The sequence below is a fragment of the Salmo salar genome, chromosome 02 (assembly GCF_965601325.2).
Source record: "Salmo salar chromosome 02, fSalSal1, whole genome shotgun sequence".
Classification (NCBI taxonomy): domain Eukaryota; kingdom Metazoa; phylum Chordata; class Actinopteri; order Salmoniformes; family Salmonidae; genus Salmo; species Salmo salar.
The window spans coordinates 39,439,950-39,459,189 of NC_138292.1; the positions used below are offsets into that span (position 1 = coordinate 39,439,950).

Below are 19,240 nucleotides of genomic sequence, written 5' to 3' on the forward strand. Positions count from 1 at the left end.
CCAACCTTACTAAAGCACAAACTGTGAGGGTCACTCTGTACTGGCCTACTAGGCTCCCTCAACCTTTGCCCACCATCCTCTACTTTCTTCACTGCCTCAGCATATGACACTTTCTGCACTGCTTGCACCCTGGAAACTTCAACCTGTCTCACCCACACACAACATTTCTGATCCCTTGCAACATGACCACCCCCACAATTGACACACTCCACTTTTCCCACTGAAACGACACACTCCTTTGTCCCATGCCTTTCTGCACACTTTTCATACCTCGGAATCTCCCTCCTACATACTGTTGCAACATGACCATAAACTTGGCACCTGAAACACCATAGTGGGTTTGGAACAAAAGCTCTCAAGGGATGATGTATGATACTGTATATTGCAACCAGTATGGGGGTATACTCTACCACTTACTGGATTGTATTTCATGTTGGTGGTAAAATAATAAAATAGAGAGGGTATACATTCTTATCAACATTAAAAGCACAGAAAAAAACTTTTTTTTTTCACATGAATATAGAACCAGAACATACATATGGCAGCATATGAAATAGCTTGTTAGTGTAGTGACAAATTGCTTTTTTGCTTTAGTAACCATCAATCCTCTTGAGTCAGGCTGGGAGGTGAAGAGAGGCACATTTATATAAAACATATACAAAAGTGATTGTTTTATAAGAGAGGTGTGTCTAACACCTTTATCATCATTACATCATACAATCATGTTCATCCTATCTAGAATATCATTATTCAGACATTATACATGTAATGATGCAAAATGTACTGCATGAAATAGGTGAATATTGTGTGTGGACCATTATCTTCAAGTATATGCACTGATGAAGTAGCTACGGCTACTAAGTCTACAATTATGCACACAAAAGTTGTCTATATATATATCATTCAAAAGGAGATAAGGATAATCTAAATGTGCCACATAACTACTTGGTACTGTATGTATAATCATGCAAAATTATATCAAGTGGATATCATATCATTGTGCCATTATCAGTCAAGCTGTATGTTCATGCTTGTCTTGTTATACACTGTAAGAGCTCTCTTCCACTCCATGACATAACGCTGGTCCAAGCCATTAGTGCTAACGATCTGGACCAGAGCCATCCATGACATACTTCACTGAGAGATGAACTCAGATGATCTCCAGGTAGATAGCTGTTTCAGTGTTATTGTCATTGTAGGCAGGGCTTTGTCTGTCTCTTGTTCCTCTGTCCACCGTGCCCCCTTGACTCTCTCCTCCTCTTCTCTCCCCTCCTCGTCTCTCTCCTCCTCTTCTCTCTCCCCCTCTCTTCTCTCCACCTCGTCTCTCCCCACCTCGTCTCTCCCCACCTCGTCTCTCCCCACCTCGCCTCCCCATCGGATGTGTCTGAAACGCAACATAATGTGGTTAATCAACCATTCATTTGGATATTTATGTTTCAATGGATAATAAAGCTATTGTATTGTAATATACCCAATTACAAGCAAAATTATATTTTTGGTACAGAACAGTAGGTGTACCTGTTTGGTCCGGACGAAAAGAGGGGTGCAGTTCTGGTAAACCAGCTGGTAACTGCCATTGGTGTAGATGTTGTTGACCTCAGTGCAGTTGATGTAGAGGGGCATCCGATCCTGGTAGATCCCCACGTCCCCAGGATACACCGGAGGTCTGCAGGTCAGCACACGTCTTTAAGGAATGAAGGCGAAGACAAGAGTTTGGATTAGAGAGGACATCATCAGGAAACATCTACTTTTAAGATTTAAGATGTCTCCTCTTGGAACAGTTTTACATGTGAATGAATAGTTCCTCTTTCCTTATTCTATTCAATGTTATCTTAAATGAAACAACATATGTTTGATGTGCTGGTATGTAATTTGGTTATTCCAAGTTTGCAAAACATCTGAAGTAATTGAGGCACAATGGTGGCAGACGTTAGAGAAGTCAGAGACAAGCAACTCTCAGAAAATATGTTTCTTACTTTCCTGACCTCTTTTGACAGCAGAACAGGAGAAGTAGAGAGAGGAGGAAGGTGGCCAAAGAGATGCATACTGCAGGTATCACTTTCCACAGCAGAGAACCTGTCAATCAACAACAAAAACATAGCTATGTAAACTAAAGATACCACTTTTTTTGCTCTTCAACCTTCAGCAAACAGATTATCTTCTTATCTTATATTATACTGTATTATTATACTATATTATTGGAACAGGTCAACCAACCAGTGACATTACAGGATCCATTCATACATTTGTAAAGATAATGTGAAAGAATAGGCCTTGGTGACCTTGAACGATTCATGCTTAGTATTTCACACTCATGTTTTACTCACAGTACAGATGCTGCCTACAGTACACCATGTATAATGTGTGTGCATCTCAATTGTGTTTCCCTGTTTCCACACGTCCTCGCCTTCTTCTCAAAATATATTGGAGGAGAAGGTCAGAGGAAAGGAACCTCTGACCTTCTCCTCCAATGAGTTTTGAGAAGGAAGCGAGGAGAGAGGACGTGAGGAGTCAAGGAAATACAATTCAGATGCACCCATGTATTTCTCTTGTGTGGCGTGATATCCTGATGCTTACCGTCCTCTGCCTGAAGCAGTGTGTGGGAGTCATTGCCCAGTGCATTAATGGCGAAGCAGACTATCCTCAGTGGAGTGTCCATGTGGCCCCTCAGCATGGCTGTTAGTGTACCGTTCTCTGAGCCTACTGATGTGTTGTAACTGTATGGTGGAACAGTACCGTTGACACTCCATGTTACGGCAGGCCGGGGGTTGGAGTCCACAGAACAGCGACACAGAACCTCCAACCCCTCCACAACACAGTAGGAGGAAAGTTGGAGGATGACAGGCTTGTCTGGGGGATAGAAGAAGGGAGGGTGTGAGAGAGAGAGAGAGAGAGAGAGAGAGGGAGAGAGAGAGAGGGAGAGAGAGAGAGAGAAAGAGAGAGAGAGAGCATCATGGAAGGATCAGAGACATTAGAGTACATGTGATCTCTGGAAAGGAGTCCGCCCTTAGAGGTTGTGACACCGTATTTCAAGAACAACGTAGCTTCTCAATTCAAAATATTGTTCTTGTATCACAATGTAAAGTGTACAACTGCACAAACAGCAGCCGTTTAAATCCATACGCAGAAATTGGAAGCAAAATCATCTATCAAACATTGACTGTACAGAATGCTTACATTGAATGTTTAAGGAAGTCGATTTGGACTCTGCCCGTCCAATTAGGTTCTGGGCTGTGCAGCGGACCCTCATGTCTCGGGTCACGTTGTACACCCGGACCGTGTGTGTGCGCTGGTGAAGGTCTACAGTTAGCCCATGTTGGGTGTATGACCACCTGTACTCTGTCACAGGCGGGTCAGCTTTACAGGAGCAGGCCAGTAACACGTTCAACCCCTCCTGGACAGTCAAGGTATGGACCTGGACTGTGATATCTTTTGGAGGGACTAGAGGAGAGATGCAATAGCAGTCAAGGCCAGTATACATAAAGCATCTCTGAGTTGGAGTGCTGATCTAGGACCAGCCCCCACCCCCAGCCTATATAATTACAATATATAAGTAGAATCTGATCCAAGATCGGCACTCTGAAACACTATGAATATGGGCCCTGGCTTAGCATTACACACAATCATAACTTTATATATAAAAGTACTTACATGTCACATGGAGCTCCTTTACGGTGTATACTCGTCTTCCTCCTGGATATACTGCCTCACACCTCATTCTGGGTTTGATGCGGTACGATGCGATAAAGGTGAGAGAGGTCCGTAGTGTAGGCCCTTGGCCCTGGGGCTGGAGTACCTGCAGCTCCCCGTACTTGCTGCTTTTCTGCTGAGCTCCTCTCTCCCACCGCCACTGGAGGGTGGGGGCCTGGGAGGGACAGGGGTAACTGATGCTGCAGTTTAGTGACACCATCTGTCCTTCTGTCGCTGCCCCCACACCGCTGATCACTGGGAGCTCTGGGGACTCTGTCAGTGAGGGGGACAAAGAGAGATAAGAACTGACTTGATGAACATAGTCTAAATGGGGATAAAGTAAATGTTTAGTCCATTAGCATTAGGGATAATTCAACTCAGGTTGAGTAAACATTGGTAGATGTGTGTATTAACATGAGCCATATAAAATAACTCTCTTATCACTTATATAACATGTTAACAATGAAAAGGATAGCAGTTACTTTATCTCTATATAATAAGAGATGAGACACAGAGATTCTGTTAAATAACAATACATACACTAAGTGTATAAATATTAAGAACACCTGCTCTTTCCATGACATAGACTGACCAGGTGAATCCAGATGAAAGCTATGATCCCATATTGATTTCACCTGTTAAATCCACTTCAATCAGTGTAGATGAAGGGGAGGAATTTTATGCCTTGAGACATAGATTGTGTATGTGTGCCATTCAGAGGGTGAATGGGCAAGACATACATCTTATGTGCCTTTGAACGGGGTATGTTAGTAGGTGCCAGGCGGTTTGTGTGAAGAACTGCAACGCTGCTGGGTTTTTCACGCTCAACAGTTTCCTGTGTGTATCAAGAATGGTCCACCACCCAAACGACATCCAGCCAACTTGACACAACTGTGAGAAATATTGAAGTCAACACGGGCCAGCATTCCTATGGAACATTTTTGACACCTTGTAGAGTCCATGCCCAGACTAATTGAGACTGTTCAGAGGGCAAAAGGGGGGATGCAACTCAATATTAGGATGGTGTTTGGTATACTCAATGTATGTAATTATGTGCGATGAGATCCCTCTCACCTGACACAACGATGTTGACATCCCTCGCATTCCCCCAGTCTTTCTGTCCATGGCCCTTCAAAGCCAGCTCATAGACATTGGAGTCAGCCAGCTGGACCCTGTCAATCATTACAGAGCAGTCTCCATCGTCCGTGTTTCCCCGTAGGGATGTCCGGCCCACGAACTCCCTGCTGACTGTGGATTTGTCATCCGTACTGAAAGCTGTACTCCGCAGTGCGGAGTGACTAGTCCTGTAGCGCAACCTCACTCCCACCACTTTCCCCTGCCTTCCCAGGGCGGAGTGAGAGTCTGGAGGAGTGAAGGAGCAGGGGATGACCACGCAAGAGCCTGCCAAGGCAGGGACATGGTTTGGAACAGAGGGCACGGGGGACACAGCATGGGTGTCCCTCCAGAAGCCTGTTGGGATGAAGTAGTAGAGAGACATGAGCTATATCAAAAGTTAAAGCCCTGTAGTGCAACAATGCGACTGTGCAACTATGTCACTGTCTGGTAGATGTGAAGAAGATACTGTACAAGTAAAAATAGTAGCACCACACTAAAACAGAACAGAAGTAACCCGTAGCATCCAACAGATAACCACTCCTGGCTAAAACTACATCCTAAAGTAATACAATGGAGGAAGAACTTTGTGTTAACATTACATTCAAAAAAATACAAATAAAAAAGAATTACTCTCTGTCCAGCTGTTTGTTGCCGGACAGTCTGACACAATGTGATATAGTGGGACATTTCACAATAGAGCTAAATTAAGAAAAAGGGAAGGGACATGCTTTGCTTTGCTTGCATTATCATCCTACTGTACTAACATGGTCTCTGTGCTTTAATTACTTATTTTCTCACCTTTTATATTGTTGAATACACAATTGCATCAATGAATGGATAGAATTGTGCAGCAGTCCTTTCCCCTCTTTTTATAGTAGTCATGTGCCTCAATTAATGGGGAAAACTGCTGTGCAGCTCATTTTCGTCATATCTAAAAAATATACACTACCGTTGTAAAGTTTGGGGTCACTTAAACATTTTCTGTCCATTAAAATAACATCAAATTGATCAGAAATACAGTGTAGACATTGTTCATGTTGTAAATGACTATTGTAGCTGGAAACGGCAGATTTTTCTATGGAATATCTACATAGGCGTACAGAAGACTATTATCAGCAACCATCACTCCTGTGTTCAAATGACACGTTGTGTTAGCTAATCCAAGTTTATAATTTTAAAAGGCTAATTGATCATTAGAAAACCATTTTGCAATTATGTTAGCACAGCTGAAAACTGTTGTTCTGTTTAAAGAAGCAATAAAACAATACATATCTGGAGCATCAGCATTTGTGGGTTCGATTACAGGCTCAAAATGGCCAGAAACAAAGAACTTTCTTCTGAAACTTGTCAGTCTATTCTTGTTCTGAGAAATGAAAGCTATTCCATTCGAGAAATTGCCAAGAAACTGAAGATCTCGTACAACTCTGTGTACTACTCCCTTCACAGAACAGAGCAAACTGGCTCTAACGAGAATAGAAAGAGGAGTGGGAGGCCCCGGTGCACAACTGAGCAAGAGGACAGTACATTAGAGTGTCTAGTTTGAGAAACAGATGCCTCACAAGTCCTCAACTGGCAGCTTCATTAAGTAGTACCCGCAAAACACCAGTCTCAACGTCAACAGTGAAGAGGCGACTCCGGGGTGCTGGCCTTCTAGGCATATTTTAAAACATTTAAATATAACATCATAAGCAACTCACCAAAGATCACAGTACACAGCAGGAGCATTCTGTCCAGACACATGACTAGAAGCATGCTCAACAGACACAACAGAGGGAAGGATGGTGGGATGGAAGAAGAGGCAAGGAGGAAGTTGTTTTCGTTTCATAATGTCACGGTGTCATGGATTTATTTTAAGACCACTAAGAATTTCCCCAATAGTTTGCAATACTATATAGTTAAGCTAACACATTTCAAATACAGTACATCTCATATTACAGTGAGGGAAAAAAGTATTTCATCCCCTGCTGATTTTGTACGTTTGCCCACTGACAAAGAAATGATCAGTCTATAATTTTAATGGTATGTTTATTTGAACAGTGAGAGACAGAATAACAACAACAAAAATCCAGAAAAATGCATGTCAAAAATGTTATAAATTGATTTGCATTTTAATGAGGGAAATAAGTATTTGACCCCCTCTCAATCAGAAAGATTTCTGGCTCCCAGGTGTCTTTTATACTGGTAACGAGCTGTATAAACTCTTAAAGGGAGTGCTCCTAATCTCAGCTTGTTACTTGTATAAAAGACACCTGTCCACAGAAGCAATCAATCAATCAGATTCCAAACTCTCCACCATGGCCAAGACCAAAGAGCTCTCCAAGGATGTCAGGGACAAGATTGCAGACCTACACAAGGCCGGAATGGGCTACAAGACCATCGCCAAGCAGCTTGGTGAGAAGGTGACAACAGTTGGTGTGATTATTTGCAAATGGAAGAAACACAAAAGAACTGTCAATCTCCCTCGGCCTGGGGCTCCATGCAAGATCTCACCTCGTGGAGTTGCAATGATCATGAGAACGGTGAGGAATCAGCCCAGAACTACACGGGAGGATCTTGTCAATGATCTCAAGGCAGCTGGGACCATAGTCACCAAGAAAACAATTGGTAACACACTACGCCGTGAAGGACTGAAATCCTGCAGCGCCCGCAAGGTCCCCCTGCTCAAGAAAGCACATATACATGCCCGTCTGAAGTTTGCCAATAAACATCTGAATGATTCAGAGGACAACTGGGTGAAAGTGTTGTGGTCAGATGAGACCAAAATGGAGCTCTTTGGGATCAACTCAACTCGCCGTGTTTGGAGGAGGGGGAATGCTGCCTATGACCCCAAGAACACCGTCCCCACCGTCAAACATGGAGGTGGAAACATTATGTTTGGGGGTGTTTTTCTGCTAAGGGGACAGGACAACTTCACCGCATCAAAGGGACGATGGACAGGGCCATGTACATTGAAAATGGGTCGTGGATGGGTATTCCAGCATGACAATGACCCAAAACACACGGCCAAGGCAACAAAGGAGTAGCTCAAGAAGAAGCACATTATTAAGGTCCTGGAGTGGCCTAGCCAGTCTCCAGACCTTGATCCCATATAAAATCTGTGGAGGGAGCTGTTGGTTCGAGTTGCCAAACGTCAGCCTCAAAACCTTAATGACTTGGAGAAGATCTGCAAAGAGGAGTGGGACAAAATCCCTCCTGAGATGTGTGCAAACCTGGTGGCCAACTACAAGAAACTTCTGACCTCTGTGATTGCCAACAAGGGTTTTGTCACCAAGTACAAAGTCATGTTTTGCAGAGGGGTCAAATACTTATTTCCCTCATTAAAATGCAAATCATTTTATAACATTTTTGACATGAGTTTTTCTGGATTTTTTTGTTGTTATTCTGTGTCTCACTGTTCAAATAAACCTACCATTAAAATTATAGACTGATCATTTCTTTGTCAATGGGCAAACGTACAAAATCAGCAGGGGATCAAATACTTTTTTCCCTCACTGTATATCATAATTTGTAATGGCATTATTGTAATACATAGGCCTATAATACACTCCTTGGCTGGCACATCACTTGCTATTGGCTTATGATACATTGTGTGTCTGCGCAGTGCACGGGCCAAGGTGAAAATACCCTAAGTGATGATCCTACACTCGTATGAGAAGAATAACTGTTAATAAAAATCTGCCATTTTAAAAGCGGCCCATCACCCCTGAGTCGGAGGATTCCATTGCCTAAGTGACATATAAAGGAAAGAGAGACATCAGCAGTTATGTGTGTGAGGAGATGCATGAGGACATATGTGACTCACACTCATACTGTTAGCCGCTTCCTCACACCACTAATTCTTTTCTCATTGACTCCCACTCATTATTAGCTGTAGGCCGTTGCATTCATGCAGGGAAAACAATCTTAATTTGGCATAAATGCAGGTTGATAATGTAGATTGTAAAATTCAATAGAACGTTAATAATTAATAAGATAAATAAATAGTGTGACCTGAACTGTATCCACTGACGTTTCAGAGGTGGGCTACAGAAATGTATTTTGAACCTTCCAACAAAGTTCCTATTACTAGATTTAAAGAAATATACTGAATAATGTCGGTGCACAAGCCGGGAAAAACAACATTGCATGGAATGTTTTTCATGTAAAGCTGTAGTTCTGAAAAGAACTATGAAAAACAATGTGTTGAGAGGTCAAGATCAAGGTGAGTAAAATGAATACATGTCAGAAAGACTCCGCATGACTAAAGATCAAGAGGGAGAGGGTTCAACCCGTGTTAAAGATGCAAAATAAGCAGTTACTTGGAGATAAAAAAAAAAAGTAAATATATATCATAAAATAAAGCAATTCAAGCTCCTAATACAGGAGCAAAAACTTGTCAATCTTGTGTTGGAAAGGTAAACAGCAGCCAGACTGCAGACAAAACTAAAAGAATGTAAAAGATCACTATTTGATTTGTTTATCTTTATTGTGCATATAGAGTGAGATTGTAGACTGGAGCGCATGATATCACTCGAAGCACAATACAATCAGTTTTGGGAAAGGGGCCAAAATCAGGGGAGGCTTTCACAATCACAAAGTTGACTCATGGATATTCTGTATATTCCTTATATTCTACATATGAATTTACCTTGGCACCTATGGTTTGTTGTTACTGTACTTTTCAGTGTTCTGGGCACTGTTGTCTCAGCCTACCCATTTGGGAAAGAACCATGAAGATCAAATAAAACATTTCTACAGCAGAAGAAGATTATTTGTACAAAAATCTGATAAGTCATGTAATAAGGATCTGGTAAGATTGTGTATGTTTTGCCTTATATTTCAGTGTTGTACAGTATTTATATATGTGTTGACTTAAAGTATATATGCTTTAGTACACAATTTAGTACATGATTTTGGTGAATTTCCCAAAAAGATATGGTATGACATATTTTATATAAAATATATGAATTATATGAGTATTTTATGAATATTATAAGAAAATGTGATGTTCTGAGAATGCAACCTACAAAACTAACCCTTTCCTTATAGGTTTTACATTGTTTTTTATAAGTCAACATAAAAAAAATGCTAAATACTATAAGAAAAATACAATATTTGTATATACATTTTCATTTAAAGGCATGGATTTCCATGGTTAAGGCTGGGCAGAACATCCTTCTGGACAGTTGATTTATCTTCAACTATGCCTTTTGTTCTTCCATCGAGCATTTTCACCATGCCCAGCCCTGCTTAGCTTAGATATTTGTCACTGACTACTACCAATGTGCTATCGTGAGAATGATTGCTAAAAGATCTCCACTTAATAACTAGATTCACTGCTGCTATCAAAGTCATTCCTCGTCCTCCTCCTCCCCTCCTCCTCCTACCCCTACCTCTCCTCCTGTCCACCTCCTTCTCTCCTCCTCCTCCTCTCCTACTTCTGCTTTCCCCCTTCCTCCTGCTCCTCCTGCTCCTCGAGGCAGACTTTGCTTCTTTTTCAATAAGCGTCACATTGCATGTGGGAATGACGTCAAGCGGTGGTATACAAGTGCTTTGAAATGTGTGTCCCATGTATGTGAGACCTTACATGTCTCTTGTATGTTTTTTATTCAATACATGCAACATTTCTGTTGTCTAAATGTAAACCACCCATATAAGTCAGATATTCCTAGAATCTTCTATGAATCTTTTACGTGTATTTGCTGCCATATGTGTTACTTACAAGTTCCAGGTAGAATTGATAAGAATCTTGTTAAATTCTTTTATATCTTTTCCATATGGGTAGTGTTATTTTCATAGCCATGAGAAGCAGTCTATTTGACACAATAATACAGTGATAAAACAGGTTCCTAGACAAATGATTGAACTGTGGACTATGGACTCCTTAAGCTGCGCTGTTATCGTAGTTCTGAGCATGTCACTACCATTCCCACCATCCAACAGGTAAGATAGAATATCCATACAATCCCTGCATACAGTCAACAGTATTTGGTCAAAAGAGTGCAGGTTGCAGTAATGAACGTAGGAATGAATATCTTCTGTTCAGGTAAGGGTTCTTACAGCATGCTTGAAGAGTGTTTGTACCAAATTTCTTGCTGTTTTTTTGTACCTCAGGGTTTTTGGCTTGGGTGTGGATGTTATGTTCCACAAAGTCAATAACCAACTTGTTTGTTATGCAATTAGAATGTACTGTATAAGGATCCATATAAGATCTGAATTCTATCTCACTTTTCAAACAGGATGCTCTTACAGGCTGGTCTTCTTTAATGATTGTATACAGTATATGGATGGCCAAAACAATCGATCATGTGACACCATTCATTCCTATGTGAAGACTCAATAGCGCATTGAAGGCAAGTGAAGTAGGTTAAGATGAAGTCTCATGGAGACATAACATGCGCAGTTTGAGCTACTCCAGGAAGTGACGCTGCAGGCTAGCTGATTGCTGCCCCCTCTCATACGGTACTGCAGGCTGCTATTAGCAACTAAATTATCCTTATAACTTCTTCTGTGTGCAAATTTGTAAAAAATCAGTTCAAGGACATACATTTGGTGTTGTAGATGCAATTATTGGTACCATGATTGTCTCCAGATTGACCAAAAAGATAGCAATTTTTCCATTCCTTATGATGGGAGATCCTGTTTTCGGCAACCATTGCCTTGCAGTACTGCGGTCGGGCTAGAACTTCTGTGGCTTTAACTAGAGAGGGCAGTCATTCTCCCCAGTCTTTCTATTAGTACAATATAAATAATTAGTACGATATAAAGTACTTTGCAACCTAATGAATTGTGCAATATACAGTAAATTAAAACAATTCATAATCATAATTAATTCATAACCATACACTAACATATCTGCAGCATCAGCAGCACCACACCTCCATAGCTCATAAGCTCTACAGCCCAGCAGCTGCTGCGCTCCCAGCGGGATGTGCTCCTGGGGTGGACCTGCATCCACCCTGCCCCCCTACTACGCTGGCTATGTGACGCCGGGGTACTTTCTCATGCCCACTACCTGTCCCTGCTGGAGCGTTCGCCCTCCAATGCCGTTGCGCAGGAGAGCAGCCGCGGCTTCCTGCAGGTCCTGAGGGAGGTGTGTATGTTGATGACATACAGTACTTACAGTATAATAACCTGATATGTTACTTACATTAAGCAGGGCATCTTCGTAATTATGTTCCTGTATCTAACATAATGGTGTCTTGTGACTGTCTCCTTATCAATACAAGGTGCAGGACTACTACTGTGATGAGCTGCAGGTCTGGGTGGAGAGACACTGCAGGGAGAGGACGGAAGGGACAAAGGAGGCCAAACCGGTTAGAGTTGAGGGTGAACCTGGCTGCAGCGGAGTTGTAGCCTGGTCCCAGATCTGTTTGTGCCATCTGCCAACTCCTATTGTCATTGGTTGTCAGAGCGCAAACAGATCTGTGACCAGGCTAGGCGGCAAGGCAGTTGTGATGTTTGTAAATAAATGACTGGTGGTTGTAATAGTGTTGTCATTGAGGTTATGCCAAACGCAGGCTTCCGATTATGTTTGATTAAAAAATAAGATATTGGCAGTGTGTGCCAAACCTGATGCTGAAAAACTGGAAAATTCATTAAACGAGAATTATGTCAGATTGACTTATTGAACTATAGGACGTTATGGGGAAATTATTAACATAGTCAATTCAGGCTTGTAGTATTCAAATGAAGTGCAGTTCACTGAACTGTGGCAAAGCCTCTAATGTCTTGCCAAGCAAGGTCTTAACTACTACAGATTGGACTGGCAAGCGGTTTGCGTACATGCTCATCCTTGCACAGCGATAGAAAAGGAATTCATCGTAGCCTGTTATATAGTAGTCAATAAAATACTCATTTTATTGCATTTACATAACAATGGCTAACTGTGAACTTTAACATCTTCTCACAAAGCAACTAAGTTTTTCTAGCCCAAAAGCCCCATTTCAAAACTGTTACATTTACATTTACATTTTAGTCATTTAGCAGACGCTCTTATCCAGAGCGACTTACAAATTGACTGTTCAAAGGCAAGAGTAAATTCACTGTGACCCCTGAGGTCAAAGGTAATGAATTCCATTATCATCCACCATCAATATTTAAGATATGAGATGATGAATCAATTATCACTAACATGCTTTCTATAGTGTGCCCAACTGACACACATCGGTAATATCACACAATTAAATATATTCAATCCCCAGGTGGGGAAAATGTATCTTTCAAATGAGTCAAATGTATCATTTAAATCGTTGTCTTGATCATTTAGTTGAGGAAGAGTTGAAACCTCGGCGGAGTGTAAAATCTTCTCATCTCAGAGGTAGGTTGATAACATTAAAGTTGGGCCAAACTGTGTAACACTGACTATGAATTAAATTTTGAATCAATATTTGATTATAAAGACATCATGATACACGAATTGCAGCAACATTTCTCCTAGATATGACTTGAGTATCTTATTGTAATGTGTTAGGTATGTGTGCACATGTTGTGTGAAATGACACTTGACCCTATCCCCTCCTCTCTTCTCCAGACCATTTCCGGAGACCTTCTCCCCTTCCTCACCACGCTCATCAACTCATCCTTGACCGCTGGCTACGTCCCTTCCGTCTTCAAGAGAGCGAGAGTTGCACCCCTTCTGAAAAAACCTACACTCGATCCCTCCGATGTCAACAACTACAGACCAGTATCCCTTCTTTCTTTTCTCTCCAAAACTCTTGAACGTGCCGTCCTTGGCCAGCTCTCCTGCTATCTCTCTCAGAATGACCTTCTTGATCCTAATCAGTCAGGTTTCAAGACTGGGCATTCAACTGAGACTGCTCTTCTCTGTGTCACGGAGGCTCTCCGCACTGCTAAAGCTAACTCTCTCTCCTCTGCTCTCATCCTTCTAGACCTATCTGCTGCCTTTGATACTGTGAACCATCAGATCCTCCTCTCCACCCTCTCCGAGTTGGGCATCTCCGGCGCGGCCCACGCTTGGATTGCGTCCTACCTGACAGGTCGCTCCTACAAGGTGGCGTGGCGAGAATCTGTCTCCGCACCATGCGCTCTCACCACTGGTGTCCCCCAGGGCTCTGTTCTAGGCCCTCTCCTATTCTCGCTATACACCAAGTCACTTGGCTCTGTCATATCCTCACATGGTCTCTCCTATCATTGCTATGCAGACGACACACAATTAATCTTCTCCTTTCCCCCTTCTGATAACCAGGCGGCGAATCGCATCTCTGCATGTCTGTCAGACATATCAGTGTGGATGACGGATCACCAGCTCAAGCTGAACCTCGGCAAGACGGAGCTGTTCTTCCTCCCGGGGAAGGACTGCCCGTTCCATGATCTCGCCATCACGGTTGACAACTCCCTTGTGTCCTCCTCCCAGAGTGCTAAGAACCTTGGCGTGATCCTGGACAACACCCTGTCGTTCTCCACTAACATCAAGGCGGTGACCCGATCCTGTAGGTTCATGCTCTACAACATTCGCAGAGTACGACCCTGCCTCACACAGGAAGCGGCGCAGGTCCTAATCCAGGCACTTGTCATCTCCCGTCTGGATTACTGCAACTCGCTGTTGGCTGGGCTCCCTGCCTGTGCCATTAAACCCCTACAACTCATCCAGAACGCCGCAGCCCGTCTGGTGTTAAACCTTCCCAAGTTCTCTCACGTCACCCCGCTCCTCCGCTCTCTCCACTGGCTTCCAGTTGAAGCTCGCATCCGCTACAAGACCATGGTGATTGCCTACGGAGCTGTGAAGGGAACGGCACCTCCATACCTTCAGGCTCTGATCAGGCCCTACACCCAAACAAGGGCACTGCGTTCATCCACCTCTGGCCTGCTGGCCCCCCTACCTCTGAGGAAGCACAGTTCCCGCTCAGCCCAGTCAAAACTGTTCGCTGCTCTGGCACCCCAATGGTGGAACAAGCTCCCTCACGACGCCAGGACAGCGGAGTCAATCACCACCTCCCGGAGACACCTGAAACCCCACCTCTTTAAGGAATACCTAGGATAGGATAAAGTAATCCTTCTAAACCCCCCCCCCCCCTTAAAAGATTTAGATGCACTATTGTAAAGTGGTTGTTCCACTGGATATCATAAGGTGAATGCACCAATTTGTAAGTCGCTCTGGATAAGAGCGTCTGCTAAATGACTTAAATGTAAATGTAAATGTACTTGTCTCTCTTCTATTGCAGTTCACCTTTCAACTCACAGAAATACCCTTCTGGAACGTACAGAATGACTTACATCTTATGCAGAAAGGGGTGGGGCAGGCCTCCAACTCCAATCTGATACACTGATCTCTTCGTGACCGTGGACAACGAGTCATTTGACAGCAGCCAGCATGAGTACTTCCTCCTGGCCAGTCGACAGGCATGCATCAACGCCCACCAGGCCTGCCAACGCATCTACCCTCGCCACCTCCTGAGCCCCCAAGGCACCACAGGGTGCCCACCGAAGCGGGTAAAGGTGAAGGGCATCGCTGGCATTGGCAAGAGCATGGCAGTGCAGAGGCTGGTCTATGGGTGGGCGTTGGGGAAGCACATGTGTGAGTTCACCTGTGTTTGACCTCCACTTCCGCGAGCTGAACCTGATCAAAGCCCCGCTGAGCTTACTGGACCGTCTCGAAGACCGATTCCACTACTTCAAGACTGTCGTGCCAGACCTTCTGGCCTCGCCAGGTTCCTTGCTCTTCATTCTGGATGGGCTGGACGAGTTTAAATACCAACTGGACTGGAACGCTCCTGACAGGGACATCGGCGTGGACTCCAAGGTTCCGTATCAGAGCTGATAATGGCGTTGATCAAGGGGAGTCTACTCCCAGAGTCCTCGGTCATCCTGACATCCAGGTATTCCACTGACGGCCCTAAGCGGTTCTTCCAGCGTTGCTGTGTGGTCCTGGGCTTCGAGGAGGACCAGGTGAAGGAGTACACCTCCAAGTTCTGCAAGGACCTCAAGGTGTCTGAGAAGGTGTACAAAGGTGTACAACAACGACAAGTTCTTTGTGCTCTCCTTCATCCCTCTCTATTGCTATATCATCTGCACTGCCTTGGCTGAGTTCTTCTCCAGTCAGGAAGATAGTGACTCACGGTCTCTAGAGTTGAACCCACCTAGGACAGTCAGCGAGGTTTACTACTACTACCTGTCTACAGCCGTCAAGTACCATGCACTGAAAGGGAAGGCGGAGAGAAACACCCCCAGATCGAAGGTACTTTCTCTAGTTAGGCAACAGCTGACAAACCTGGCGAGATTAGCTGACGAAAACCTTCTAAAGAGTAAGATCATGTTCGACATACAGGAGCTGGAACGTTATGGTCTCACGCCAGTAGATATACAGAGCACCTTACTCAGTCAGATCCTGGTGCCTCTGAAATAGGAGAGGGTGCAGATGTTTTCCTTCTTCCACTTCCACGGCATCTGGCTGCCCTGTATTGTGCAATCAACCTCTCAAAGCAGGGGCACATCATCCAAGCTCTGGACTTCTGGTGCTTTGGTGAGATCCCCCCACCTTCCACCTCCCCAACTCCCTTACTGAGCCAAGACCTCCACCTGGACCAGACTAGGGTGGAGAACCTGCAGATGTTTACTCACTTCTTCATGGGGCTTCTCCGGACCAGGCTGGGGGGACAGTTGGATGGGCTTGGAAGGGGATGATATCCGCACCAGGCTGAGTATCTGGTTCCAGAACCAGTTTAATGGTAGGCAGCTAGCCAACCTGACAGCACTGAACCTGCGCCACTGTTTGATGGAGCTGCACATGAAGGAAGTCACCAGCAGGGCGGCACCAGAGAGCCAGAGTCTGAACTTGTTCAAGATTAAGCTGAGTGGTTGACTGTGCAGTGTAACACTACGCGTTGCAATTCTCCCCACATAGGCTCAAGGAGCTCAACCTGGGATACTCCAACATCGGAAACAGAGGTCTTAGCAGGCTAGCTTCGATATTGCACCGCTGTGAATCTCTTTAGTGAGTATTCATTGCATTTTTATTGTGTGACACAGCTCTGCACCACCTGTTGCAAGTGTTTGATCATTAACAGGGACTAACTGATGAGAAGTATAGCAATTAAGTCATTAATGTAGGTAACTATAATTTGTATTTTTTCTCAGTCTGCGATATAACTTTCTGGAAAGGGAGGCAGCCATCCTGGAATCTGAGGTGTTGAAATCAAATGAGTGTCAGGTGAAGAAGCTGTTGTAAGTGACTCTGAAAATAACAATTTCTGAAAATAACAATTGCATCTTTAACATTGTTTCATAGCGCCTCTATCTCACACTTGAACGCTTGACTCCTCTATTTTGTACAGTACGTGTGGTAACAACTTGGGTCTGGAATGGTTTCTGGAGCTGTGGAATGCCCTGGAGCAGAACACTACACTGGAGGAACTCTACTTGGACATCACTGGCATCACAGAGAGAGGAACAGAGAATATTGTCAACTGCCTCTAGCAAGAACATCTCTCTGAAAACGCTGACGTAGGAGAAAGGGGAGAGAGACATGTGTTATCTTTTTTGTAATATTTTTTTTATCTGACTTTGTATTACTGCATAATTGAGGAAAAGCTTGCAAGTAAGCGTTTCACTGTACTGTTTACATCTGCTGTATACTGTGCAAGTGACAAATACACTTTGATTTGATGTTGACAGTTTTCTCTGAAGTTACAATGGCTGTTGACATAGTGCCATCTAGTGTATTTCACAGTTGTTGCTATGATAATATCCTGTCTGACCTGTTATTATTATTTTCTCCTTCCCAGCATCGTGGGGAATGACATTGGGGAGGTGGGGAAGAGGAGACTGAGGGAGCTCGAGCACCGACGGCCAGGGCTCCGGATCATTGGGAACTTTGTGGATGACCTAGGACTGCTAAAGGCCTACCTGGACTGGGTAGAGGAGATACGGGATGGCCATTTTTAAGGGTCTGAGGGTGGGAGCAGGTGGGGAGAATGGGGAGGGAGGGGAAGGAGAAAACACAGCCAAAGCCCTGGAGCTGGAGACCAAGATCTTGGGGCTTTTGTTTGGCCCCCACTCACCTGGCTGGAGTGAGATGACTTCACTTAACCTTTTGCTCCGTGAGGAGCAAACTCCAAAACCAACATACATAATAACCCGTCATGCACCAATACAACAACACGAGCACATAACAACAAACAATCTCTGACAAGGACATGAGGGGAAACAGAGGGTTAAATACACAACATGTAATGAATGGGATTGGAACCAGGTGTGTAGGAAGACAAGACAAAACCAATGGAAAATGAAAAGAGGATCAATGATGGCTAGAAGACCGGTGACGTCGACCGCCGAGCACCACCTGAACAAGGAGGGGCATCGACTTCGGCAGAAGTCGTGACAATACCATAATGATGACCTTTAACCTCTTGAAAACATTTCAAACTCTAAAACTCTAAATAGTATAATTGAACGCAGCAATACTATTAACAAAAAAATGTATACAAAAATAAATGAAAGTGCTTGGCCAAGTAGGCTAAGTCAGACTCAGTGAGTACCCTGTTTGAAAAGAACAAAGGGGAGAATGATGTAGTGGGTTGCGCTTTGTAATAGAAAATAGAGGACCAACACAGACAAACAGAGTGTTGCTGTTCTTTACACTTTACAGTAACGTACTGTTGAACCAAAGTTAATTTGCAATTTACAGTAACATACTGTAGCTTTTTTACGTTACTGCCAGATACTGTAAAAACAACAGGATTTTCTTTAGTGTACACATGCTGCACTTTCTACTGTAGACCAGGAAGACTGTGATGCATTTCTAGTAAACTCTACCCTCAGGTCCTACCACATCATCTGCTATAGACTATCCATCTTGATATCATTTTCAATTTGTTACCTAATTTCATTTCACCGGGGGTGATGTGTAAGAAACTATACATCTGCATCCTGTTTTATCAAACCAAAATTAAATTGGCAAAAGTTTAGTAACCTCATTGCAGTTTCTCATCCCTTTACACATCAGCAGGCAATATGTTTGTTTGGTCAAATATAGCCTTTTGGTTACTGCAGTATAGCCTACAGGGCTGCAGTATAGTGAAATGTTTTCAGTTGAAAGTGTAAAAAAAAACATACGTATATATAATATTCTGAACGTATTTATATTGTGATTCAATGTATAGTTGAAACTGAAATGTAATAAAAATGACTTCAGTGACATAATTGGTTGATTGTTTTATAGCTATACACTTCAACAGCCTAACCGTCACTCGCATCTGGGCCCTATCAGACACATAGACACATTAGACCCTTCTCATGAACATCAAAAGCCTGTTTGGACATGATCCGCTTCATCACTAGTAAAATAATGTATACCGGTACACATCTTATTATATGACATTTGTTTGCATCGTAAACCTTTATTTTTCCATCAACATGTGCATGATCTGACTAGCTTTCAATCCATTATGTAGATAAATACAGTATGTACAGTAAATGCTACTTATTTTGCTTTGGA

The 19,240-nt window shown here is 43.3% G+C and overlaps 1 protein-coding gene and 1 long non-coding RNA gene across 10 annotated transcripts; one reads left to right on the forward strand and one right to left on the reverse strand.

The window, feature by feature from the left end:
• Positions 1-487: 487 nt before the first annotated feature.
• Positions 488-6,751, reverse strand: LOC106581689 (sialoadhesin). 2 transcript variants are annotated; one of them, XM_045703820.2, is made up of 8 exons: positions 6,504-6,751; positions 4,765-5,160; positions 3,652-3,963; positions 3,178-3,441; positions 2,578-2,850; positions 1,977-2,076; positions 1,519-1,684; positions 488-1,384 (listed from the first exon to the last, which is right to left on the reverse strand). In XM_045703820.2, the coding sequence occupies exons 1-8, from the start codon at positions 6,556-6,558 to the stop codon at positions 1,151-1,153; spliced, it is 1,800 nt and encodes a 599-aa protein (XP_045559776.1). In that variant the 5' UTR covers positions 6,559-6,751; the 3' UTR covers positions 488-1,150. The 2 variants fall into 2 exon arrangements, with proteins under 2 accessions (XP_045559776.1, XP_045559778.1); XM_045703822.2 differs by having other exon boundaries at positions 1,986-2,076; positions 6,504-6,750.
• Positions 6,752-9,470: 2,719 nt separating this feature from the next.
• Positions 9,471-18,945, forward strand: LOC106582649 (putative RNA-directed DNA polymerase from transposon BS). Of its 8 annotated transcripts, none has more exons than XR_014380953.1 (6): positions 9,471-11,878; positions 12,015-12,101; positions 13,055-13,105; positions 13,319-16,738; positions 16,882-16,968; positions 17,079-18,945. It is a non-coding gene; the product is annotated as a putative RNA-directed DNA polymerase from transposon BS (long non-coding RNA). The 8 variants fall into 8 exon arrangements; XR_014380949.1 differs by having other exon boundaries at positions 10,371-10,831; positions 11,025-11,138; positions 11,647-11,878; positions 12,015-16,738; XR_014380948.1 differs by having other exon boundaries at positions 13,055-16,738.
• Positions 18,946-19,240: the final 295 nt, after the last annotated feature.